The 25,989-nt window shown below is 41.8% G+C and overlaps 7 protein-coding genes across 7 annotated transcripts; 4 read left to right on the top strand and 3 right to left on the bottom strand.

Annotated features, from left to right (window-relative positions):
• Positions 1-201: 201 nt before the first annotated feature.
• Positions 202-2,223, bottom strand: EAE97_008440 (uncharacterized protein). Its single transcript, XM_038878955.1, has 2 exons — positions 1,925-2,223; positions 202-1,869 (listed from the first exon to the last, which is right to left on the bottom strand). Exons 1-2 carry the CDS (start codon positions 2,064-2,066, stop codon positions 401-403), a joined length of 1,611 nt encoding a protein of 536 aa, XP_038730037.1. The 5' UTR covers positions 2,067-2,223; the 3' UTR covers positions 202-400.
• A 4,151-nt stretch (positions 2,224-6,374) lies between these two features.
• EAE97_008439 (uncharacterized protein) lies at positions 6,375-7,362 on the top strand (the record flags this gene model as incomplete). Its single annotated transcript, XM_038878954.1, has 2 exons — positions 6,375-6,572; positions 7,210-7,362. 2 exons carry the CDS (start codon positions 6,375-6,377, stop codon positions 7,360-7,362), a joined length of 351 nt encoding a protein of 116 aa, XP_038730036.1.
• Positions 7,363-8,089: 727 nt separating this feature from the next.
• On the bottom strand, positions 8,090-9,068 carry EAE97_008438 (uncharacterized protein; the record flags this gene model as incomplete). Its single annotated transcript, XM_038878953.1, has 4 exons — positions 8,090-8,462; positions 8,529-8,856; positions 8,913-8,981; positions 9,038-9,068. 4 exons carry the CDS (start codon positions 9,066-9,068, stop codon positions 8,090-8,092), a joined length of 801 nt encoding a protein of 266 aa, XP_038730035.1.
• Positions 9,069-16,108: 7,040 nt separating this feature from the next.
• Positions 16,109-17,761, bottom strand: EAE97_008437 (uncharacterized protein; the record flags this gene model as incomplete). The annotated part of the gene is made up of 2 exons (XM_038878952.1): positions 16,109-17,332; positions 17,386-17,761. The coding sequence occupies 2 exons, from the start codon at positions 17,759-17,761 to the stop codon at positions 16,284-16,286; spliced, it is 1,425 nt and encodes a 474-aa protein (XP_038730034.1). The 3' UTR covers positions 16,109-16,283.
• Positions 17,762-18,409: 648 nt separating this feature from the next.
• On the top strand, positions 18,410-18,759 carry EAE97_008436 (uncharacterized protein; the record flags this gene model as incomplete). The annotated part of the gene is made up of 3 exons (XM_038878951.1): positions 18,410-18,436; positions 18,494-18,511; positions 18,565-18,759. The coding sequence occupies 3 exons, from the start codon at positions 18,410-18,412 to the stop codon at positions 18,757-18,759; spliced, it is 240 nt and encodes a 79-aa protein (XP_038730033.1).
• Positions 18,760-20,353: 1,594 nt separating this feature from the next.
• On the top strand, positions 20,354-22,140 carry EAE97_008435 (uncharacterized protein; the record flags this gene model as incomplete). The annotated part of the gene is made up of 6 exons (XM_038878950.1): positions 20,354-20,548; positions 20,611-20,827; positions 20,885-20,959; positions 21,014-21,396; positions 21,462-21,660; positions 21,710-22,140. 6 exons carry the CDS (start codon positions 20,354-20,356, stop codon positions 22,138-22,140), a joined length of 1,500 nt encoding a protein of 499 aa, XP_038730032.1.
• Positions 22,141-24,035: 1,895 nt separating this feature from the next.
• EAE97_008434 (uncharacterized protein) lies at positions 24,036-25,640 on the top strand (the record flags this gene model as incomplete). The annotated part of the gene is made up of 3 exons (XM_038878949.1): positions 24,036-24,116; positions 24,180-24,407; positions 24,465-25,640. The coding sequence occupies exons 2-3, from the start codon at positions 24,213-24,215 to the stop codon at positions 25,638-25,640; spliced, it is 1,371 nt and encodes a 456-aa protein (XP_038730031.1). The 5' UTR covers positions 24,036-24,116; positions 24,180-24,212.
• Between the last annotated feature and the right edge of the window lie 349 nt (positions 25,641-25,989).

Raw genomic sequence — 25,989 nt, 5'->3', positions numbered from 1 at the left:
GTATTGTGATGAGCTTATTCAACAACTGATAGAGAATTGTGAGTATCTGAGATGAAAAGATTCGATGATAAATCAGTCAATACATCCTACATGCACAGACTTTATACATGACATATCTAGACTCCGGCTCGCATCTATTGTCAAATTAACGTTAGAACGTCAGAGCTCTCTATCCAGGAAGAAAAGAGGCTCAAGGTAAGTGCATGTATATGTAAGTATTATGTTTTAATTGGGTATTCTTAAAGTAACTCAGATCTAGACTTTAAAGTGTCTTTTGGTATTTTCAAATGTATAGCAAAACATGCATTTCTTCACAAACCATTCGCGCAGCTCATAACCAGGACTCCGGGGCGCGTCTCTTTTGCGTTCCTCCTTAAGTCTCGCTCTTAAGTTGCAGCCCTTACTTTCTCCTCCTAAACCTACTGCCGACCCCTGGTCCACCCTTCGCTCCACTATTCCTCAACTTCAACCTCTTGTAATTCTGCAGACTGCCTGCAGTAGCTTTGATCTTCCTGGCAGCCTTCTTAACCTTCCCTTCCTTGTTAGCCTCCCGATTTTTCTTTTTCGTCTTATCCTGATCTGGTCTCCTGTACCGCGTTCCTCCTTCCGAAGCTGTGTATTCGGAAGCGGAATCAGAATCGAAGTTGCGACCGTCGAGTGGAAACTCGTCAGGATGTGAGAATTCGTCATCGTCAGGTGGAGGGAACTCATCATCTAGTTGAGTTTCGGGTATGGTTTCGAGGCGAGTATGAGGAAGCGCGAGTTCGTCTTCGCTTTCTGACACATTGTGGTAATTCGTAGATAGCATGGGCTCAGAGGGCTTAGTACGATTCGGCTTGAGATTTACGCGACGAGTAGTACGCTTTTGGCCCCTCTTTTTGTATGTTCTTGTAGGTGCCTCTGTCGCTTCTTCGGGCTCGGAATCGTACATAGCTTCATCGTCGAAACCACCTAGTAATTCTTGTGGTTGACTCTCTTGAACCAGAATTGTGTCTTCCGGAAGGGGCTCTTCGGTCGATAGATTTGATGTCGAGGCAGTTGTCGAGCTGATTGGTGGAGCAGTCAATTGTGGTTTTGATTTTGGCTTTGATGTGGGCTTGGACGGGTTGGCCGTCTCGGCTTCCATTTCACGAAGAGCATCTAAATCATCCTCTACAGCATCTTCTTCCATCTTCCGTAGACCAGCCAGCATACTGCTAAGACTTTTGATCATTGGTCTTCGAGGACCTCGAATTATTTCTGGAGAATCGGGTGGGCCTTCTTCATCTTCATCGAGAGCCGACATTCGAACTCGTTGGCTATCCCTTCTCAAAAATGATGGTGTACTAAAATGTAGCTTTGATACCGATGAAGGTGTTGTTGATCCTTGACCATTGGCAATCCTATTCTTCAAAGGCGTACTGAACAACAAGGTCCTTTTCGATGAGGGCGTATTGCTGTACATGATTGCTCTTGAGCTTACTGGAGCCATTCCATGTCCATGCTTTCGAGGAGTTGCCTCTGTGCCCGTTGTTTTCCCAAACACCCCAGGAGCAGTCGAAGGAGAATCTGCGGCACTGTCTGGATCCAAGTCAAACAACCCGAGAACCTGTCCATCCTTTTGTGGCGTTGGCCCAATGGCGGTTTTCTTCGAAGGTGTAGCAAATAGATTTCTCATAACGGAAGGCGAATGATAAGGGTCGATATCCCATGGTAGTATTGTATTCTTCGAGGGTGTTCTGTCGACATGTGCACGCTTCTGGGGTGTTTCATCTTGATCTTCTTCATGTCTTCTCTTTCGGGGTGTTGGTTTAGGAGCTGGTGGAGGTATATGCGAAATCTTCCCTGAGAGTATGTCGCGTACTCTATTGAACTCTTTATATTTCGAGGCTGCAGACATGTAAGTATAGCTGACTGGCGAAATGCGCAAATGTAGGATCCATACCAATATCCGGGTTCGCTTTGATATCCTCCCTCAAGGCTTTGCGACCTTCGTTATTGTTCTGAAAATCCTTTTCCCAGACTTTCAATTCAACTCGCAGAGCCTTTGAGCGCTCCTCGAAGGACTTTCTCTCCCCCTCGTCCATGCTGCAAATCGGCGCAGTCAAATCTCCCGGTTGACTCGTTAAATATTATCTAGAAAACGCGGTAAAGAAATCGTGCTATCGCATATGAATATACTTTCTAATAAGATGTTTGTCTTATAATAATGACTGTTTATCAATAAAGAGAGTATAAAAAGTGGTCGTCAAAGTCGTAAGCTCATAAAATTCATAACATTAATTTTATATCATGTATCAATGACATCGTTGATATTTTATGTCGTGGGCAGACGCGCCGGACCCGCGATTTTGCAGGGATTCAGCACCCGGGCTGTTTTCTGCCCCGTCTTGCTAGGGCGGTCAATATATCTCGTTTATCAGATCAGCCCTGATAGGAGGTAATACTTACTAATCTAGGTCCCGACTTCACCAGTGTATGAATGGCAATGTTGGACTAGATCTTCTAACTCATGTTATCTTGAATTTCGTGCAGTATTGCAGTCGTTACGGCTCATAGGTTTTCAATCGCTAACAGTAAGGTCAATGTAAGTTACCGGTACTTTGGAATCACTTTGCGCGAAAATCACGTGAGACGAACCAACCATTTGATGGTTGATGTCGAAAATCATCAATAAATCGGCCATCTACAAGCGTGCCAAGTTCTCGTAGAATTCTGACCAAACTTGAGAACAATATTTCTTATCTTACCCATTTGTATATCAAAGCGTTTGAGATTGAGAAGAGAAAAGCAACAGATATAAAATCAACGAGACAATCTTTCTTGATGTAATTTCACCATATTTTATTCACAGAAGAATCATATAGTATACATATGGACACTGATGATTGATATCATCGATAGTTCAATGATAGAAACACATTTTGTTGCGAGTTAGTGGTATTCAGAGCACATTACCGACGAGGATCACTCAGCACGGTAACATCAAGATGCGGAGACTTCTCATTCGCTACCTACTATTTAACATTCAAATGGGTGTTTATTTCCTGGTATTATAGGGAACTCTTAGGTCGTTGAAGAACTGACTGTGACCGTTCTCCTGTTCACAGGGTCTGGAAATGATAATTATATTATGAAATTAGCTGGGTGAATAACTATTCCATCTCATTCCTGAATTAGGGATGGAAACATATAAACATGTCAAGTTTGTAGCTGATGATAGTGTTTCCCTATTGACTTCACTATTTTTAGAGCTTTCTATACTCTCTCCATATCAATAATATAACTTTCAGAAGGACCCTCCAAATAATCACTCTTTAGGGTCGGAAATCTTGAACCAAATCAAACCAAAACTACGTGATTAGAACCTTAAAATCTAGAGTCAGCATTCCCTTGACTTTTTCTGAGACATACCCATTTATTTACATTTAGATCGTAGACTGGATCCGATGTACGACCTGACTAGGATTCGCCATAAAATCCCATTTTTTACTTCTTCTTTCCAAATTTTAGCCTTCGTTAAGCTCTACCAGTACTTGCCATCTTAAAGAATCGAAAGTCCACTCGAGTCCACTTACTCTTCTACTCTTCCACTCCTATCATTCTAGTATATTTCTAGCTTTGAAATAGAAAAGATGATTTTAGAGTTGTAGATCTAAAGGCACTAGACGCTTACTCGGCAATAGAATTGCTTGTTTTGCCTATTTTGGAAATTTAATCCTTGTATTTTCCTGCCAACGAGGGTATTTGTTGGAATTTAAAGAGCAGTTTTTTTTTACAAGTACAGCCTTATTTTCTTATATAGTAATAAGGAAAGCGGACGGATTTTAAGTTTCAATTTGCCACCGGCTTTTCACATCCCACATGGTTGAACGTTAATCATTGCGGACACTAGTACTGAATAACATTATTTCGAACATGATAGCAACTGATGTCAGGGCGCATAATGCTTGAGCCTAGAATAAGACCTAGATGAAAATGCGGCTTTCTTTCGCGTGGTTGGATGCTTCAAGCGTTTTCATCCGCAACCTTGTTCAAAACAAAGATCTTGCTACAATAGAATGCTTCTCATTACAATTACCCCTACGACCAGGCCAAGCAAGCGAAACCAAGAACCTCCCGATAATCCACTTAGCATACTTTCTTATCATTGGTTGGTGAATATTTATCAGTACGTGCGTCTTATGCCGATGTGGTCTCGTTGTCGCGATTTCTACCCCGCTCGTCAAGTCTAATTTTCAAGGTCTCCAATGGTCCCCTCCAATTCACAAATTCTGTTCACCTACCCTCATCCATTATCCATCTCCACGGTCTGTGTCTTTGTGTGACAGAAGTACAAACAGCGTACCGCAGTTACCATGTCTCAAAGTACTAGGCACTATCACGCAGCTCTACATTTATGAGTAGATTAGATCTTCATATATAATTGCAAACCAGTTCCATCATCTTTGTGTGTTTGGTTGATTGAGTTCATGTCGTTTGGTATCGTGAGTCTACTCTCTTCCAGTTACCATTCATCTCGTATCAATCGACTTACATTTTTCTTCTAGCAAAACATTTTGGGTCGCTGGGCTGCGTAGAACCTTCATCAACGTCCAATCCTAACTATTCGAGGCTTCGCTTTCAAGGTTAGGTACTAAGTCCTCAGAATCAACAATTGAATAGAAGCGTAAGCGCAATCAAGTTGCCTGTTGTTCTGTTCATTTGTCTTCCGGTTCATCTACCATACTCTACCTTCCCATTGATTCACCTATCCATCCTGGCGCATTCTTTCAATTACCCTTTCACCTCTACCAACAATCCAAGAATACACCTACTCTCAAACATCACTATAAGCTGGCAACCTTCAAATTAATATAAGCAGAGATGTCACTTATGCTCAAATTCCGTCCATAAACTAGACACTCCTGTAGATTTAACAGCAGACACAAAAGATCTTGCTCGTCAAAATCAACTACTGCATAGTTTACTTCTTTCAAACCCCTGTTCATAACCTCTCCACCAACATACATAATCTATGGACTCTTACGCATACACCTGCAATATTCCCATTCTCATTACGTCCTCACCACGATCCGCGACCAGAGTACGTCCACGTTAACTTTATCAACATTATTACTACCCGAAGCACACTTCAAATCAATTCTCCAAAGTCTGGGGACCCTACGAAGTTATTCTACACAGTAGACATATACTTCGATCCTGATGATTCAGTTTGTCAGGAAACAACTCTCTACAACTATCTTTCAAAAACATGTATTACCTCCAGTCAGACTGCGGGTACACATCTTTCATTCCCATCCTCACCTTTCACCCAATCTATCAAACACTATCCACATCCATAAATCATCACATCTGTTCTTCCATCCTACTCTCCACTCGAATCCTCGAAAATATCATGGACTAGATCTACATCCAAACCACATCTTCCTTCAATTCAACCCACCTGCCACAGCATCATGACTCGGAACTTCACCACCACTATCCCCCTCTAACATATCCACACAACCGTTGCGTACTGCACATATAACATTAGGAATATAGTAAACGGGAAAAAACAATAAAACACCTCTTCTCCCTCCAGGAGGTCCTCCGAGATCGCATATATCACTAAATTACCGTATTCTCATTCTCCAACGGCCATATCGGTACCATAAGTCTATTTAATTTGATTTTCTACCAAAACCTCCCAAAAATCCCGCCATCTAGTTCCCGTCTACTATCTCAACATCAAAGTCATGTAGATGAGATCCCAGTTCTAGTTTTCATGACCATCTACTCCATGATATCGAGTAACCGGCACTATCTATCATCTGTATCCCCTCTATACACCCTCTCATCCATTTCCATAAAAAATCATAATCCAAATCCATAATCCAAAACCCATCCCTCAACCTCCAACAACACGTCGCCAACCAGTTTTCCAATTTCCCACCAATCTACCAGAAGCACCACTTTATCCCTTCTCTATTCCTCCCGCCTTCATTATCCATCATATTCATACAACCCTCTCCTCACCAAAACAAATTCCTTTCAAATCTCCACACCTCAATATCTCAATAACAACACCCCGCTTCACCTCTAATCCCGTAATCAGCCAACCAACATCCTGCAATGCAACGAAGAATTCATGTAGAAGTGCTAGGCTAGGTGCCAGATGTAGACAATCGATTTTATTTCTCATTTTATACAGAATTGACAGGTAAAGATTGATCGACTACCTTAGACTACTACTCTTCGATGGATTTGAAATATTTCTCATGACTATCTGTACCTAGGTACTTATAGCTCGCATACCTTTCATACCTGTCCACACTACTTTAAAGGCCTTAATTATTTTTTGAATTCCCATGCTCCCTCCGTTTCCCATCCTCTACGTAGCTCTTTTGCCCCTTATGAATGTCTATGCTTCTTCACTCGCCTCTATTTTCATCTTCTTCTTGTTCAGTTCGAGCCCTCCTCCTCCACCATCTTCTTATCCTCCATACCACACCCTTCCATCCACCTCCCCAACGCACTCTTCCGCCCTCACAGCTCTATCTCCGTCTCCACCTTCTGTTCCAACCCGACCTCGAACCTTGAAGCCAATATCGGTATTATAACAAGTCTACGAAAGTAAATTATGTACCCCTTCTCTCTCACTCCCCTTCTCTTTCATCCCCCTTCCCCTTCTCATTCCTTCCCTCTTATCTTTCCATCTCGAATCCTTCCATCTACCTCCCCATTATGTCCACACACAAACACACCTCGCGTTCCTCCCCCTTCTCCTCTCCATTCTCCCCCGTCTGCCCCTGCCCCCTTTGCTACATCTCTACCCCTCATACCCTTCCCTTTATACCCTTCCCTTTATACCCTTCCCTTTATACTCTTCCCTTTATACTCTTCCCTTTATACCCTTCCCTTCATACCCTTCCCTTTATACTCTTCCCTTTATACCCTTCCCTTTATACCCTTCCCTTTATACCCTTCCCTTCATTACCCCCCCCCTCCAATCCCCCCTTATTCTCCCTAATTTCCTCACCCCTCCTTCATCCCCCCACCAAGCTCCAAATCCAATCAGTAAATCTCCTACACAACCCACAGTCACCCCAGCACAACATTCACAAGCAGGACACATGCAGAACGCATGCCAAAGTCGCTGTTCCACTCTCCTCCCCTGTCATTCGACCCCTTCAAGTACCTCTCAGGCCATACCTATTTAGTTGTTTAGTTATTCATCCTGCATTCTAGCTAGGAACTTTCCTAGATAAGTTCGGTAATAAGCGCGTGCATTCGGATAATGAAGAAAATGAAGGGGGAGAAGTATCAAGCAAGGGAGACATTGAGGAGATGCAGAGTATAGAGGAATTAGAGAATACCATTCCGAATTCTCCTGGCAAGTAGTCTAGTAGAAGCATATCCGCCCACCAACATACGGATCATCCTCATATACTTCAGATCGCATTACACACTGCCCAAAATATCACATCACATCAATATAAGCCAGATACCACTCATCACAGTTGGAGATTCTCTTTTAGAATTCATAAGTACTTCCATTCATGCATCCAGTTCCTCATATCATGCCTCCCTCCACCCAAGATATTCTCATACACTTCATACATACAATCATAATCCGCATCCCCAACCATCCAGGCCAATTCGATAGAGCCCAGCCAGCCAGCCATCCTACCCCCATCCCATCCATCATTAAGTGCCCCAACCGTTCCAAACATAAAAATTCCGCATTGATTCCCCATCTCAGCTCTCCAAAGCTAGAGATGGCATCTTGTAAATCGATTCAAAAATCAAATCCAAATCAGGGCCAGTCTAAACTCCAATCCAAATGCCATTACCCATGTATACAAAGTCGTGTTGAGTAATTTTTTTTATCCGTATCAAAATCAAATGGGTAAAAAACAAAAAAATACTTCCGGATATATCGAAGCAAAGCCCCCTCCAAAATGTCTCGTCATATCAATCCAAGCAACGATATTCTCGTCGTGGCTTTCATTATGCACGCTGAAATGAACTTCTTCGTCAAACAAATCTTAAAAAATCATCAATCAATCAACTTCTTTGGTATCGATATATATGTCGTTTCTCTCTCCGTTGATAATTCTGAAACCTATCAACCGAATGTCTCTGACAAGACTCTTATACTCAATATCATGACCAGTAAACCGATGGTTACCACAATAAGTAGAGCGAAAGAAAACCATCCGAGGACCATCGCAGTACTGCCAACACCACTTTTGACGCTGCCGTTCCCTAGATCTTGAGCTATGATAGAGGCGGCTACCGAAGCTGTATGTTGCCATAGGACTGAGACGAGAACGAAGATTGAAGCAATAAAGATGATGGCTAGAGCGATTTGCGAGACAAATCGCGATGGGAAAGGTTTGACTTCTCGTTCACTTCCGTGAGCATCTTCTTCTTCGTGCCATCCAGGGAATGTGGCTAGAAGTAAGAGACAGATGAATGCGAAAATGATTGCGATGATACTGTGAAGAAATTAGTTTTTGTCCTCGAAGAAGTGGAGAAAGTGGAGAGAGCGAAGGACAGCTTACATCAAGTATGGGAAAACAATCATGTCTTTGAATTGACTTGCAAGCCAAATCAAATTCAAAGGATCTTGATCCACGCTCACTTCATTCGCCAATGCGGTTGCATTGTTACTACATAACCATGCACCTCCATCTGGGTTGATACAGATACCAAAGTATCCAACTCTTGCGGCTAATCTTGCTTGTCCAACAATATTAGATATCGCTGTGTGTACATTGTAATCGGTTTGTGCGGTCGATGGCACTGGTGTATATGATTGGTAGTAGAGGGAAATAAGGAAAATATCGGGTATCATAGGTGACGAAGATGAACATCCTGCTAATAAGAGAGCTAGAAGAGTGTTAGTTGGATGTTCCTCGTTGGAATGCTAGATCCTGAATTCTCACAGAGTAATATAATGGTAACTGCGATCAATATCATCAACACATGATGATATCCTAAAAATGGCACAGCTCCTGCGAATTATGTTAGTACTTGATCAATTGATTTGCGCATATTCACCACAACTTACTCAAGAAGCCTCCAAACCCTCTTTCCGCCATCGTAAACTATGTGATGTCTCGAAACGAATGACCTAATGCGATGATAGAGTCTGCCACTCCCGTCCCCCGTGTCTTCGGAGCGACCGTCGGAGTCGCAGCTGTGGAATGTTTGCAACGTGTATAAGAAGTTCCAAGAGTGAAGAATGCTGGTTATCTTTTGGAATGTATCATCAAGCAATCGTGAATAGGTTTAATTCGTGAGGTTCGTGAAAGTGTTGGTAGAAGAATGTGGATATAGATTGGTCGCACTGCTGATCATTAAGATAAAGATTTGTTAGATATCTCAACGCCAAAAGGTGAGGGGAGAAAAGAGCGTAGCAGTCAGATTCTTTGAATTCTCCAGAAAATGGAGAAAGAGAGAGAGAGGGAAGCAGAGTGAGGTCCAGATTTCCCGCACAATGTAATTTTGGTTGTCAAAAAATTGAGTGGCAGGAGAGCTAAAGTTTCTATCAAAAAGAAGATGGCGCAGTGAATCCATTTTTGGGTGCTTGGGATTTGTTTACTCTTATCAGTTCTCGGTTAGTCCACAGAGCAACGAGGTACGAAGGTAACAAGGTACTCTTGGCTAATCAACCAATCACAACTCATGACTCTGCTTAATCATCCACGACCCTTGAATCGAGGGACCATATTAATTCAGGAACAGATCAATTGGTGGATTGTTGAGTGGAGTGATGGTTGGAGTGAAGTCTCGATATAGATTTGAATGATAGAAATAAAAAGCTTGTTTTTCATTTCAGACCGCGTTATTCGAGAGAAGTTGGAAGTTTGGCTTCGTATTGCTACAAGATTTGACAACGGACTGACACGTTTCTTTCGTCATTCATTAAAGCTGCACCTAACCATGCAGGTCAAGATGTAGCAACGTCGAGTTCCCACTTGATTGAATTTTCTGTATGTACTCTGTACAAAATTATTGTTCCTGAATCCTCATTCTCGCATTCCCGACGGTAAGATGGAGATCCTTAGAGGAGAACCATATATTGATCGTTCGTCCTACCCCGCAGTGTACAACATGATCGAACCCTTTCACTTATTTCTTGCCTCTTATTAGAGGGGAATACCAGGAAGTATAGAGAAGCCATTGTTGACTTAGTAATCGTACCTGAGAAGCTCCCCATGCTAGACTAGACCATATGCATGTTGTGTTGTGTAAGATCCTTCGGTAATTGCATCCATAAATACGCCGAGTGGCCAGGCGATTTGTGTGTTTCAGCTTTTTCTCTTTCTTGTCTTATATGTTGATTCTTGAAGCGTGTTATCAAACATCCTTGCTGACGTTAAAAAGGAAGTTTTCGTTGCCTCGCCAGCCATAGTAAGATCTGATATAGGGCTGACTTGACTATTTCCAAAGGTAAGGGATGAACTAACGGGATGACCTTTTGACGCTTGCAGCGGGCGAATCTTTGGTGGGAATTGTACAACTTTTGTTGGAAGCCGTTGGGAAAATTACAACAAGCCTGCTTCACTTACATATATTTCTCCACAGCTGCATGCAAGTCACTATCGTTTCTATTATGCACTTTAAAACTGGTGCAGTCATCGAATTCTGTGAAATACATGACAGTTAACGGCAAAATGCGAGTAGTAATATATGGTTTTGTGGTCTTGTTGCCAACCCTTCATGGCCGGCCATAGGTGGTCGAATACTGGTGAATCACGAAACCAATTTCATGTGATGCACTCACTGCAAGCCTCTTCTTTTCGTTCTCGTGCTCCACATATAGGAATCTTGTAGAACTCTTCTGTTGTCTCAATTGTTGGATTTACGTTGTCATCTAATACGGTTCCCATGCCAAGCACTATCATCTCAAGCTGAGCAAAAGCGACAGCAGCACTTCCTGCACTTTCTTTCAAAAGGGATACAAATTATTGTCCCTCTCTGGCTTCGTGATGTAAAAGTATGCTTGTTATCCAAGCTCATTTCTGAGCACTGGTGGTTTCCAGTACATCACAAGGGAGCCCAATTTCAATGAAGGAAATTTGCATTCCGAGCACTCACTTCCCTCATCAGCACGTCGGTATCTTGACGAAAGTGTCCAAGGCACCCTTTGCTTGCCATTGCCTGCGGTTCTTTTCCTGTCCACTCAGTCACATTTTACTCTCTCTTTCCTGAAATATATAGAAGTTCTCTGACAAATAACCCAGAGATTATTCCACGCCGCTCTTTTTCTGCCACAAACTAAGTTGGTTTGCTCAGTATATAAAGTGCAGCTGTATAGTATTGCATACAGGAAGTATGAGTCTATTGCTTACTTTCGAATTAGGCTGGAAGACTTATGTGGAGACGTCATACACTGCCTCCATTGCACGGAGTTCTTTTTATGGGGGGAGTATGAGCATATTTTTCTTATCTATTTCTCCTGAGACTAGGCTCAGCGTGGCTGGAAGTTCTATCATTTTGCTTTCATCTCATGTTTTTAAATCGCTGTCGATATGGCACACATCAGTAAAGTGATTAATGACAATCATCTTATTCAGGGCCTTGGAAGTTTTGGTCTTGAGGCATATGCAAGTATGTATTGTACTGGGATACTAACCGTTCACACCGGTAGCAACTTTTCACATGCATCTTTCATGGTATCCATGATATCAGAGTATGAAGAGAAGAGAGGATCTCTATTTTGGCTCCCGTTTTTATTCGATTCTTCAATCTAGCACACTACCTTCCCGTTGATTCCGCACCTGTGCATTATGATTCACTCTCAAGAACATCTATAAGATATCCCGAAAGATGAAATACCAACCACACGCCATAATACTCCTCTTTACCCCTCCCAAGTCGCATTCATCCGATGTTGGTTTGAGTCAGCACTTATGTGCTCTATTGGATCATATTAAAGCGCGTTTCACTATTCCAGGGAATATGGACGACAAGTTTAATTCAAAAGATATTTAGACCAGAGCCTTTGCTTCTGAGAACGGGAGATTATACAAATGTGCAAACAAAATAGAGTTGGTAGGGGGAATTTTTTCTTCCTCTCTCCTTCCCTCGTTCACAGCACATACGCAAGCATCAAATACTTCGTATATTTTCTGTTACCACGATAGTATTATTATTTACGGTTACCGTCACTCGAAGTCCATTATTTTGTACGTTGAACGGCAGTGACAGACCCAAAAAAAGACAATACTTCCATTTCCTTCGCACAAATACCCACCAATAGATCCGCAGAAATCTCGCCATAAAGCCGAGGAGATGTCTGAAGCCTACTTTGATCGATTGTCTGCTCTCGAGGTAATTCTTAAGACGTTCTTTGGGAACTTCGTAGATACGACACGGTAGAAGTTTTGAAAATGCACACCGGCAGGTCTTCTATATTCCCATCGTACTGCTCTCATGCCTTTTTCTGCCAACTTCAGCAATCACATGCCAACAAAATTCACAGTCTCAACACTCCATCCATTGATACCTCCCCAGTCTTTCTGCTGCATCCGTCATATATAAAGTTCTCCAGCTCACCAATAATACTCGTGTAAATTCTGCAAATTCCGTTCTCAAGAAGCCACATGCGTTCTGACAGTCTTGCAACACGTCTCCTGCGAATATCAATCTCGTGGATCTACTCAGATGTCTTTGTTCATAATACATCAATTAGAATGTTGCTGTCATTATTGGCATTCTAGTATCAGCTGCTTAAGTGTCCAGAAGTGACGGTGATGGAACAGTAAAATGACAATAAATATTGAGATCGGGCTCTCTCAGCACCCGAGTCTCGAGTCGAATTCACAGCTTCAAAGGTATATACATCTTATACAAAGTCTTTCGATCTCTAGCCGCTATGTTCACTTCCTCCTTTCCTTGTTCGTTTCTCAATCAGATAGTATTGGCATGGGAAGAAAGAAAGGTCTCTATCAAGAACCCTTTTATATCTACTCCCAATTCTCTCATTCGCTTACAATCGCTACTTTATTAACACATGCACATTCTCTCTACTTCACAAATTCGGCCACATCAACATAAGTTGAAGGTGCCTCGCCATTCACTGACTTACGATGCCACAACTATAATTTATGTGTCATTTTGAGACTTTTGACTTGGTCCATGAAGGATTTTTGGGAAGTTTTACTGTCATCTTCGATACATATTCATCGCTTTGTACTTGTGACGGCGATGATTGGAAACAGTAGAGAACTTGTGCTTTCATAGGGTTCGACTTACTCCTCTAATCAGCCTCACGAACTTTACAAATGAATAGGATGGTCCCACGATAGTATCCCTTCCAGCAATTGCAATCGACATATCCCTTGCTGAATTTTTCTTGACGTCGTCTAGTAGGACACTTGCAAGGAGCCTGGCAATCAAACCATCATTTCTTAGCATTCTTTTATACCCATCCCCTCCTCTCCCTGGTTCTCACTTCATTTCATCTGCCTGGACCTGTTCCTATCGGCAAAAGACTCTAAAGCATAATAATATTTTACTATACATATATAAGTGATTACTCGAAACCTTGTATTCGACTTCCGTGGAATTTTGTACTTGGAAGAACAAGATCATACACGTGACAGTGGCTGGAACTCAGAACTCTCACCAGAAATGTACCTTCATCCTGGTCGATGATGTATGGACTTCGGGACTTGACGTTATCATCCCATATTCTTACTGTCAACTTTACTCCGTGTTTATAGTGTGATAGAATGGCAGTAAAATAATAACTACTGAAATCGAAACTCTCATCCCTAACGGTGACAGTAATCACTGCTGTCACCGCAGTTTAAGATTACCTATCACTTCTAGCTAGCTCACCAGAATCGCAATCCACAATACCTAATCTTCAAATAAGTCGGGAGATATCCCCCTGGGTTTTCCAGACACTATAATCTTCTCAAAGCCGTATGTTTAAAAGCATATACACCATCCAGTAGGAAATATCAGTCACTTATATACTTGCTTATCCTTTCACTTTTCATACAAAGTATCTTAAAAAGAAGCAGCAGCAGCATTGTTGCGATATGAGTGAATCTAAAATCGCGGCTCTGCTGGGAGCAAGGTTCGTATGGCATGTAGCTCCCGTAATTCTGACCTTGAAATAGGTGGCCATACAGACCATTCACAGCCACTTGAATCCCATTATGAAGACGACATTGCCATCACTAGGGTGACAAGAACAAGTATTCACCCCTTTCCCCTCATTCTCTTCGTCTCACTCAAACTTCCAGACCCATTTGCATCTATAAAGACTGTCAGTTCATCGAACTCCGATCTATTGAATATAGAAGATATGAGGATAATATCAAGGTGTTATGACCTGGTGTAGCTTATGAGACCATGAAAACAAGTTGAATATCCAGGTATATTTCTCAGCTTTTATGCCGATTATTATTACCATGAGAGATTATTATCCATATGAAGACTTTCATAGATTGGCAATAGCTAACCATGGAAGACAACACTTACCTATCATCAGATAACAACAACAAAAGGGTTTACTCACATCCAGTGTAGGCAATAGTATTTCCCGTATTTCGTATACGGGTTAGTTTAGTAGTGTATATCGAATTTTTTCGAAATATATATATATATAATATAGAATTCAATACCACTAAAAGTATTCAATATTATTTAGTTATTTAATATTATCAACAATATATTGAAATACTGAAATCCAATATAATATTTTCATTTCTATATAAATTAAACTGGAAATAAAGGATTTCATTTCAATTTGAAATAAGGAATGCAATTTCATTATTTAATTTGGATAGGAATAAAGATATTCTAATGAATTCTAGTATTTTAGTATATTGCTAGTATTCTTTAAATATATGAATATGTATGAGAGCGGTATAATCTTCTTTCTATATATATTAGCTGCAATATCAATATGCTAATATGCGCCATAGTTTTACTGTAGTATACTATTGCCTACACTGCTCACATCTTATGCTTGCATATACCAAAACCCTTTCTCAAACCTCAGATCAACATCAACCATGCTTTATCTTTTTCTTCATTCAGCCTCAAGGATATCATAAAATGGCTTCAAGGTACCAATCAGAAGTCATGACGTGGTGTAAAGTTTTAATATGAAGCAAAAATCGCCTGCTGCGCTCGGAGTTCTCTTACAACTGTCCGCCCCTCCCATTTACATTGCCTCCATCCATAGATGACAACGTGATTCCTGATCCACTCCCATATATTCCCCACCTAATCCCCAGACCAACCATTCCTCTCCACCAACTTCTATCTCCATCTACACCTTCACATCCAACTATAAAGTCGGACAATACATCAAAACTGCGCAAATCACAGAAAAACGACTGATACCACTTTTAGATTGACAAGGTTGCAATCTTCCAGTGACTTCCATACCATCAAGCACAGCCCAGAAATTTCTGAAAACTGAGATGCTGAAACCTCTCCTTTACTTAAATTCTGGTGTGGGAGGCCTCAACTTTTATCGTTGTCAATTAAATGGTATACACCCCGCTGAGTATAAAACGACGAAAGAAACGAGAAAGACAATACTCGTACCCTCGTTCATGGTCTGATATCAATAAAGACAACAACAACTACCATCCCACATACTCGACACTTCAAATTTTCGCCTATTCCTTCACCAAATTCTCAATTCTCCGAGGAAAGAGTTGCTTCTGACCTACATACTTACAGAACTACCCCAAGATCAACATGACTAACAATTCGATTCTTTCCATCACAACGTACGTTTCCCCTTATGCTACGATGAAAATTAAGAAGTGCGCCCTCTCCCTACTCACGTTATATATTCGTATCCACAATTTCCTAGGAAATTTACTTCTTTGTAAACCATTTGTTCACCACTCCTATTCGGCCATCACTCCTCTCCCTTGCCCATTGAAAATTTCAACATCATATCTCAATAAGATCTCTTGTATCCGTCTAGTTTCACCATACCTGTATGAACAAGAATTAATATTGCAATTTTTCATCTGACTCTCCTGTTTCACTTCACGATCTAAGGAGATGCTGGGCTTTTGGCAAGGCATATTGTTCCCCAATCATCATACAAGCAGAAAACAAACAACATAACGATGGAAAGAGAAATTCATTTCTAGGTTCAGTCGTGTTTCGTTCTAGCTTCATACAGAGGTATTATCTCTCCTTCCCTCCCATTAACCACCTCTTAATCGTCTCCAAACACAACACCAAGTAGAAAGAGCAAGTAATAGCACAAATTCATCTCCAAAACCCCTCCATCTACCGAATGCCAATAGGCTTTCATCGTTAAGCTATTTAGCCGCTGGGATGGCTCTGAAGACAGGATTTTTTCCCTCCTCAGGAGGAGAATCGTGAGTATGTTCGCCACCAATACATGGTAACCTATACTTTTCTTCCCACAGTTTTCTCAACACTTCATACAAGAAAATATATTGCTCCACTGCTTGTACCATAGTCTTTCTTTGTTGACGCAATTGATCGACCGTCTCAAAGATGGCATCGTTACCTTTCTCTTCTGACTGATCCCACCCTTCCCAAGCTCCACCTTGAAGTTCTCCCAACAAAAACTCCAAAGCAACGAAAGTACCGGTTCTTCCAACACCAGCGCTGCAATGTACAACTCTTGGATTCTCTTCCTCTACATTTTTCGCTCGAGAGAGATCCATCAATGTCAAGACACTCTTGACGTTTTGACTGTTCAACGAGCCCATATCAGGCCAGAGAGGGTAGAAGAAATGCCAAATAATCTTCTCTTCGTCTTCATTCTCCACAGACATGGCGAGTTTACGAACCTCGATACCAGTACCCTCAATGTTATCTTCTCTCTGCACGAATCGAACCTGGGCCTTAAAGTCTTCTCCTAGAGCTCCTGTTTCGTTAACAACAAGAGGTGGATCCTCTTCACTCATAGGATAGTATTGATAACATTTCTCCATCATCTCGTCAGGCTTAGCAGGATTAGGTCCAACAAGAGGACTAAGCATGATGATGACACCAGGTGCTGCATTATCTGGTACTGAGATTGAATGCCACATCATATGCCACGTATGATCGACAGTTTGAGACTTCGGACCTTGCATACAGATGTACTTATCTTGAAGACCTTTCTTCATCGTACTTTGCTTCTCTGCAGTAGATGTCAAAGTAACAGGGGATGCGTTGATGTAATCGTTATAACCTTCGGGGACGATGAGTCTGATACGGTTGGCAGCCCATGGATGTACGTTGGCATAACGATCGAGTTCACGGTCCGGTTCTTCTCTCGCCCACTTGGGATCATCTTTGTTAGCCAAACGATCTTCTTCTGCTTTCGTCAATAGGGCATATTTTTCCTTCATTTCTAGTGTTGGGTTAGTATCTGTTTCCTGAAGTAATGTTGAGTAAGTTGCATACCGTCATGTGAAATTTTCAAGAATGATGGCATTGCTGTCTTTGGATTGCTTGCTGCAGCAAATCCTGCTTCGACAACTTGTACGGCACGTTCTTCTGCATCATCTGCTCCCTTGCTAGAAGAGCATCCATCTCCTTGAGGCATAAAAGTACCATCATGGTAGTCAAGGAGACTCTCCTTAGACATAGTGATAGCAGAGTCTCGTTTCGATGAACAGGGGTGAGTCATCCTGAAGAGAAACTTGCGGCTTACGGTATCGTTTGGATCCTTTTGACGCGATGAAGAAATGATTGTTGAGGTACTCGATGATTTAGAACGGAAGGAGCGTATACGATTTTGAATAGAAATAGTGACACCAATGGGCGTCCGATGAGGCATATAAACAAACAATGAAAGATGTTTTCCCAGTGAATATAGCTTGAGTGAGTTATAAGAAGCGTTCAGGATGGAAAAAGATAGGTTATTATGCCTCTGGGCAAAGAGATTGAAGTAGAGCGCTGAACTGAAAAGATTCTTCTCACGAACAGGGTAGGTTTGAACAGTAATGCAGAGAACAGTGATGTAAAAATATGATAGTTCAGCACAGAGAATAATGCCAGCTGTAGGAAAGACAAATACCAAAAATTTTGATAGTTGATGTGAATGTGTGTGTGCAAAGAAAGGGTGAGAGTTGAAGAAGAAGATAAAGAAGAGAAACAGGAACTTACAAGACATTTGTTTTCACCGATATGCAGCAACTCACCATATGAAGCAGGAAGGTGGCCGATCTACATAGTATAATGGTGTATGAGGGAAGAGCAATTGTGGTAGGAATTCTGAGCTGGAGACGAGGCGGGCGTGGCAAGCACGTGCAGGTAGGTCATGTTTCAATTGGCATTTCAGTGACTAATTAATGACTAATCGGCGGCTGTGTTATTAGCCGAGCTTATCCAGTGAAAGATTTTCGCCTTCAACTCTCGTCGTGGATATATACTTAACATTTCTACCTGGAGTAGAATTGATCATGATAATACGAGCCTAACAAATATGCCATTATGGTTAGCAGCCTTTGAGGTAAAATTGCTCTTCAAATCATAGTACTTTTATTATTCTTGCTAACAATTGATTCAGGCTTGGGCAGTCGCACGAGTTCGTATTCTACATGCATCGATCTCGAGTTCCTATTGTTAACATGTACTCAGCTCCTAAGAAGTCCTACTTTTCATAGTGCAGTCCGCAACGTCCACAAAAGAGTCCATGAAGCTCGTCATGGCAAAGACCCTTCCGAGATAGGTGGCAGCAACATCGACGATCCTGAAAAGAATAGTCGATTCGTTAAATACTTCAAGGACGAAATCAAAGAGCAGTTCTGGGGCAAAACGCCACCCAGAAAATAATTGATATATTATTGCGGTAGGGCAGGATGATGCTCGCACTGTTTTCACAATCATAAATGGAGTTGGGTCAATGACTTTGAACGAACGACGAACTTGCATTTCATGGCGTTTGGGAAATAATCTATACTTTCCGCATTAAAGTACACAATTATACAATATAATCACTTCTCCTTTCTTTTCTATCTCCTTATCCTCCGCGACAAACGACACACATTCAGGCGAATACTTGGCCTTTCAATATACACCGGACATTAAATTGGGCTCTGAGACTGATCCTTCGTGTCACTTGGCTCTCATTCCGTCCGAAGAGCAAATTGGCCTACACTTTTCTATTCGCTCCTATGCTTTCAATGCACTGGATTGGTATTGTGTGCTCACACATTTTGCGTCTTTTGATGTCTTCTTACTTTGACTTGAGGTCGCTTTCGAGCTCTTGACCTATTGCCAAGTACTCATATGCAAAATTGTGGCCTGTCCATGAGTAGTGCTCATTTTCACAGCATCGCCCTGCATAATCCTCAGTCTTCAACAGGAAAGGTACTCATCGAATGAGTCTCATTTGGTCAGATGTGTCAGGGATTAGATTGAGGTGCGACAGCCCGCCATTCGAGAAGCAATAGCCAAGCTTCATCTGATGCTCAAGAACGACCTAGCTTCCATTGGAAATGTTACCTGCGCATAGCTTAATGGCATTAACTTTTCCTCGGCTTGTTGGCAAAAAAACGGTAGGTTATTTCTTATAGTATTCAGATTTAGAGGGATACAGGGGGAAGAAATACTTGCCATACGCAGGCTCACACCAATATTTTATGGTGTGTGATCTATTTAAGTGCAAGAAGATTGAACAAAGACCGATTACTCACCGTGGCTTTCTGTCGCCGCACCATCATGTGGGACGTGGAAGCGATGGTCCATATATTATGGTCTACATTCTCTTGAGAGATAGAGCTGTATGTCTAAACATCTATAAGTAACTGGTGGATGTGGGGATTCTATGGTAGAGAGTGTGCACGATGGACTATCAATTGATTCATGCGGGTCAGAGCGGCCGGTGTTGTATCAGACGCTGGTAACTTTTCGCAACTCAACTAGATTATATAGATGATGAGTTCAATCATATCACATCTACACACCATTATCTAAGAACGATAACTTTAATCAGAATCAATCTGAATAACTGATCACCTATGTGCTTTGTGTAGCAACCGCGTGTTCTCCTCTGGTCTCGAACGCAATGCCAGCTTCAAGCCCACATTCATAGAAGCAAAATGTTGATCAAGCTCACTGAAATATGTGTTGGCCCAACCTTTTTCTTATAGAATGTCACTTCATCATTCACTGTTTGAAATCTGATTGGCTCTTGAACAATGTCGACGAGTGAATATGCAGTAAGCTGAGCTGAATCAATGACCAATAGCGCTTGCAAATGCTACAAGGTTAATCGATAAAGTGCGGCAAGTATATTGTACGTACCTGGGTAATGTCTTTATTGTTAAATCAGAAATCCAAGAATAAAATTTCCCACCTAATCTATCACTATACTATGCTCCACTGCGACCAGTCAATTCAAAAGAAACTTGATATGTTGCAAACCATGTCACTTACGATTTTTCTCTCTGTCGTTCTTGCTCTCACTATCTTACTTGTATTGACCCTTCCTCGCCAACTGCGGTTCCCTGATATCCCAAAATTTGGAAGAAAATCAGGCTTCTGGGACTTCACCCACGCTACTGCGAAAAGAGAATTTGTACTTAACGGACACCATCTTGTGGATGAAGGATATCGTAAGGTAGGGTCTTATTATATCTTCAAACGTTACAGGGTGGAATAAGCTGATCAGACGCCACATAGTACAAAGATGAGCCCTTCATTGTTCAAACGGGGGATATGGAACGCCTGATCCTCCCTCATAAGTTCCTCGCAGAATTAAGAATGTTACCCCAAACAAAGCTTGATCAGTCTACTGCTCTCATAGAGAGATGGCTGGGCCGATTTAGTGGTGTAGATGTCATCCTAAAGAGTCGCCATCACTCTGATGTTTGCAGAGTGCAACTTACCCAGAATTTGCGTAAGTGTAACAGATCAAGCTCCTGTAATCAAGAATCAAGGCTGAAATTTATCACAGCTCAATTTATACCAGATATGGCGTCAGAACTTTCGTTCGCGATGGCTAAATCTCTATCACATTGCAATTCGCAAGGTTTGTTTGAACCACTTGTTAGAGAATCATCACATATCTTACTATCAAATCTAGAATACACACCAACATCCACGTACGTATTTGTATACTCAATGATTCTCGCAGTATCCTCACGAGTTTTCGTTGGCCTTTCACTTTCTCGTGATCAAGCTTGGCTTGGCACCATCTCTGCATATTTGAATGAAGTTGTTTTTATCGCCAATACACTTCGTCCATATCCTCGTGCATTGCGGCCATACTTACGACTAGTACTAGCGCCTGAAAGTCGTATGGAGGCTATTCTTGCAAAGGCACTTGAAATTTTAGGGCCCGCTATACAAGAGAGTCAAAAGCCAGGTCATGAAGCCAATGATCTATTGGGATTCCTCATCTCAACATCGGAAGTTGTTAATCCAAAGGATATCATTTTGAAGCTTTTAGTCTTGAATTCTGCTGCAGTTAGTTCTTAATCTCGCTTCAATTTATAGTCATTCATTATACAAGCTGACCAGAGACTAAACAGCTACACACATCTACAATGGTTGCAGTCCATACACTATACGATCTCTGCGAAAGGCCAACCTACATCCCCGACTTACGTGCTGAAGTCACAGGTGCCTTGGAAGAAGACAATGGATTATGGAAAATTTCTAGTATGGGCAAATTGAGGAAATTGGATAGTTTCATGAAAGAATCTATGCGATATAATCAACCTAATGCTCGTACGTGTATCTTCACCCCTCATACCATGTTACTAATGAATTCCTTTAGTCTCGTTCGACCGCATAGTTCTTACTCCGCACACCCTCTCTACCGGCCTGCATCTCCCAAGAGGAACCTTCATATCCATGGCTGCCTCCTCACTATCTCGCGATCCCACATACTACACCGGACCCTCCTCCCCCTCTACATTCGACCCCTCTCGCTTTTACCAGTCGCTCGCCCAAACACAGACAGGCGCCTCCAATCCCCTCCAAGAATTCATAGGTATAGAACCTGGTAATCTGGCTTGGGGAAATGGAAGACAAACATGTCCTGGAAGATGGTATGCGGGGGCCATAATCAAACTTGTTGTAGGAGAAATACTGAAGGGATACGAAGTAAAGTTTCCGGAGGGAGTGAGGAGACCGGAAAACGTTTACTGGAATGCGGGGATTATGCCGTGTGTTAAGCAGGAGATACTTTTGAGGAAGTTGATATAAATTGGGTTGGCTCAATCTGTGATGTGGGTATCTAATAACTCCAATAATATCCAAGAATTCTAAACATTCTAAATATTCTAATTATTCTCAAATTAAAATAATATACTAGATATCTATTGATAATTCTTTATTACTCCTTCTATATTCTAAACTACATACTGAATTTGTACAAATTTGTATTCCTATAAGCCCTCTCGATCTCTATCATCATACCAATCCCTCCGCCTACCAAAAGCTCCATTCTAGGTTAACCACGTGAATCAAATTTCTCACATCCCCTCGCTCTCTTTATCCACGTTCCCAATATAAACCTTCAGCGCCGTCTTTCTGGCACATACGACCATAGACTGAAGAGAATTGGGCATCCCGTCCGCTCTGCCATACACAAGCTTCAGATCGGTAGATTAGTAGTTGGGTGGGTGACCACCAGCGAATCCCTACTGTTGTATGTTTTTTTTTTCTTTTTGGACTTTTGATCGTGATAACATACTTGATGAACCTTGGGGGAAATTCAAGGAGAGAGATGCAGGCAGGGGAGGTTGAGAGTTTAAATTTTTCTAGTTATCATTGGTACACGGACCATAGGCTAATAGTTTTTGAGTTTCGCAGATTCGCATAATGGAGGAATATTTACCTGCAAGCTTGGGGTTAAGAGCTGCAACCAAGGTTGTACTGACACCTTGACTTTGTGTCTTCACGGGTAGCATAGCGAAGAGCTTCTCAGCACTTCCTCTCGGCATATGTCTCCAAAAGTTTGTGTCTATGACCAATGAGATATCAGCACCAAGTGCCTTTTGAGCGGAAAAGAGAACAGGCATCCGTGACGAACAAAGACAATTACAATCCCTCTTTTTGACAAGTTCAGAGAGCTGTGTAGACTATAAGGTAGTCGCTATTCTGCTCTGCACATTTGCAATTGTGAGAGGGAAACCAAGAATTCACGATAGTCCATGAGCTTAGCATAGTGTTTCGGGACTTTTGATCCTCTGGTAAAATGTTCCCATTGAAGTAGTTGTCCTCGAAACAGAAAAGAGAAAAAATGTAGCCATTACCACTCATATTTATGATTCGAGCTCTTTCTTTCATTGTCAGTCTGTACATGATTAGGTTGGTGAACAGGAAACTCTCAGGGTAGTTAATTGTCAAATGAATCTCAAACCATTAATACACGTAGACCCAGTTTGAGCCTTGGGATACCACATTATGTCCCTTATAGAGTCCCATCGATTCGTCTTGTCCAAAGAGGAGAACTTGACAAGCCTTGTAGGGCGCATTACCTAGTCACATGATGGTTCTACTAACGGATGGCAAGATTTCCTTGCGACTGGGCCGAGCTTAGAAATTAAAAGGGCAATGAAGAGCAATTCCAAAGGATACCACACGCTGAGCTTCAGATTCAAGGTGGTATCTCAAAGATTACCATGGTTCGGAAGAGATTCGCTATCCGAGCTGCAGGGCCATATCGAGAATGCAGGGTGTGTATGAAGAAGGCATCTAACCAGTTTTTGAGGCAGGCAGACCCTAGATTTAAAACCTGATAGTGTCTCTGTTAGATAAATCGACATATGATTCAGGCCTAGACGGTTCGAAAGACAGTTAGCTACGTTGTCGCAAAGGCACACCCGGTATGAATAGCACGATAGATGATCCAGATTCGGTTGTGTAAGATCCTCTCCACGTTTTTAAAACAAACTATATTTAGGACCTTGAGTTCATAACAGGGGCCAATAAATAGATCTTTCTTCATTGAGGAACTATACTTTGAGCATTTGAAGAAGGTAAAGTGTCTGCAAATCTAGAGTACCCCAGGTAGATGGTGGTCAACACTAACTTTCTAGCTAAAAATTTCTGCCATCCACCGCCTTCTACTTAAAGTGATTATGATCTCCACTTCAACGCTCACTGAATGACGATCCAAAAAGCTCCATTCACACGCGACGCGATTTGATCAGAAGTATTGAAAAAATACTACCTAGGTACTTTCTAGACTTTCAATTTGGTGGAATCCAATTCAAGTTCTAACATCCTTCACTATCAAGTGCTCACTTCATAATTCCATCTCTGTACACAAAATGCCACTTTCCGATAAAGCTTTGACGAACGCACTCTCCAAGACTGTTCGCGATGTATTTCACAGCGACGAGAAAGATCAATTAAGTGTACGATTTATTAGAACAAAAGTAGAAGAGGAATACGAATTGAGGGATGGCTTCTTGAATGAAGGAAAGTGGAAGGAGAAAAGCAAGGGAATTATTAAGGGCGAAGTTGTAAGTTCTGAGTTACAGCTATTCGGTTTAACAATCAATTCTAATTATCAACTGCAGGACAAATTGATGCAAGGAGATGAAGAAGAGCAAGAGGAAGAAGAAGAGCAAGAGGAAGAAGAAGAGCAAGAGGAAGAAGAAGAGCCTGTGAAAGCAAAGAATGTCAAGAAAACCTCTGCCAAAAAAGCTACACCTGCTGCGAAGCCAACGAAACGATCTTCTGCCGAAAAGAAAGCACCTCCTCCAAAGAGACAAAAGAAAGAGAAAACCCCCGTTTCTGAATCTGAACTTTCTGAGCCTGCGGAATCAGAGTTATCAGATATTGGTTCCCAAATGAGCGAAGACGAGCTAAAAGCGAAACCAAAGAAGCAAGTTAACAAGACTGCCAAAGCTACTTCGGATGACGAAATCGACCACAATGAAGATAAGGTAGCACTGAAGAAGACTAAGAAACCAGCAGCGAAAGAGGCTGTAACTTCTGGTTCTGAATTATCTGATATCGAATCGATCACTCAATCCGAGGCAAAATCTCCTAAACCCCCGTCTCCAAAGATCCGCGATTCATCCTTATCCTCTCTCCCAAAAACAGAAGAAGAAGCCGCGGGCAACGATTCTGACTCCTCTGCCATGTCTGTCGTTCTCGATGGACCCTTAACCACTAAATCTCGTGCCAAGAAATCCAAATCTACTTCGTCCAAGCCCTCTAAAACAACAAAGACTGCAAAACCTAAAGCCGCGAAGGCCAAGACCACGGCCGAACTTACACCCAACGAACAGTTGATTAAAACACTTCAATCGCAACTTGTCAAGTGTGGAATTCGCAAAATTTGGGCTTTTGAATTGAAGAAATATGAAACAGAAAATGAGAAAATCAAACACTTGAAGAACATGCTGACGGAGATTGGTATGACTGGACGTTTTAGTGAAGGCAGAGCCAGAGAAATCAAGGAGATGAGGGAATTACAGGCAGATCTAGAAGCAGTGAAGGAAGGCGAGAAAGCATGGGGAATGGGTAGAAGCTCTAGAAGAAGTGGAAGTGGTGTTAAAGAGGACAAGAAGAAGAGTGAGATTAGTGATGATGACGATGATGACAAAAGTAAGAGCGGCAGTACCAGAAATGATGACGAAGAGAGTGAGGATGATGACGACGATGAGGATATGGAGGTTTCTGTTAGGGCTAGAAGAAAGAATGATTTGGCGTTCTTGGGTAGTGAGGAGAGTAGTGATGATGATTGAGCGGTTCGACTACTGATTTGCCTTTTCGTCAAAGGGTTTGTACAAAGTAATAGGGGATATGGAATGGAAATGAAAATAGGAGTTACATGGTGTGAAGGTCATGGTAATGATATCTTAAATGCCATTGATGGGTCTGCATTTGTACATCGCATTGGGGTTATAGGATACAATATACCTAATATCAAGTGGCAGAATTATACGAAAACAATACAAATATTTTACTTTGGGCCCTCAAGTTGCGCTTTTGCGTCTACATTATAGCATGGATTTGAGATGGACCATGTATGGATTGGGGTGTCACATCAGCTCATGTGGCACGTGCAATTGGGTATAAAATATCATCGATTGT

Source organism: Botrytis byssoidea (genome assembly GCF_014898295.1).
Source record: "Botrytis byssoidea strain MUCL 94 chromosome Unknown BBYS_018, whole genome shotgun sequence".
Taxonomy (NCBI): domain Eukaryota; kingdom Fungi; phylum Ascomycota; class Leotiomycetes; order Helotiales; family Sclerotiniaceae; genus Botrytis; species Botrytis byssoidea.
This window is presented reverse-complemented; position numbering and strand designations above follow the sequence as displayed.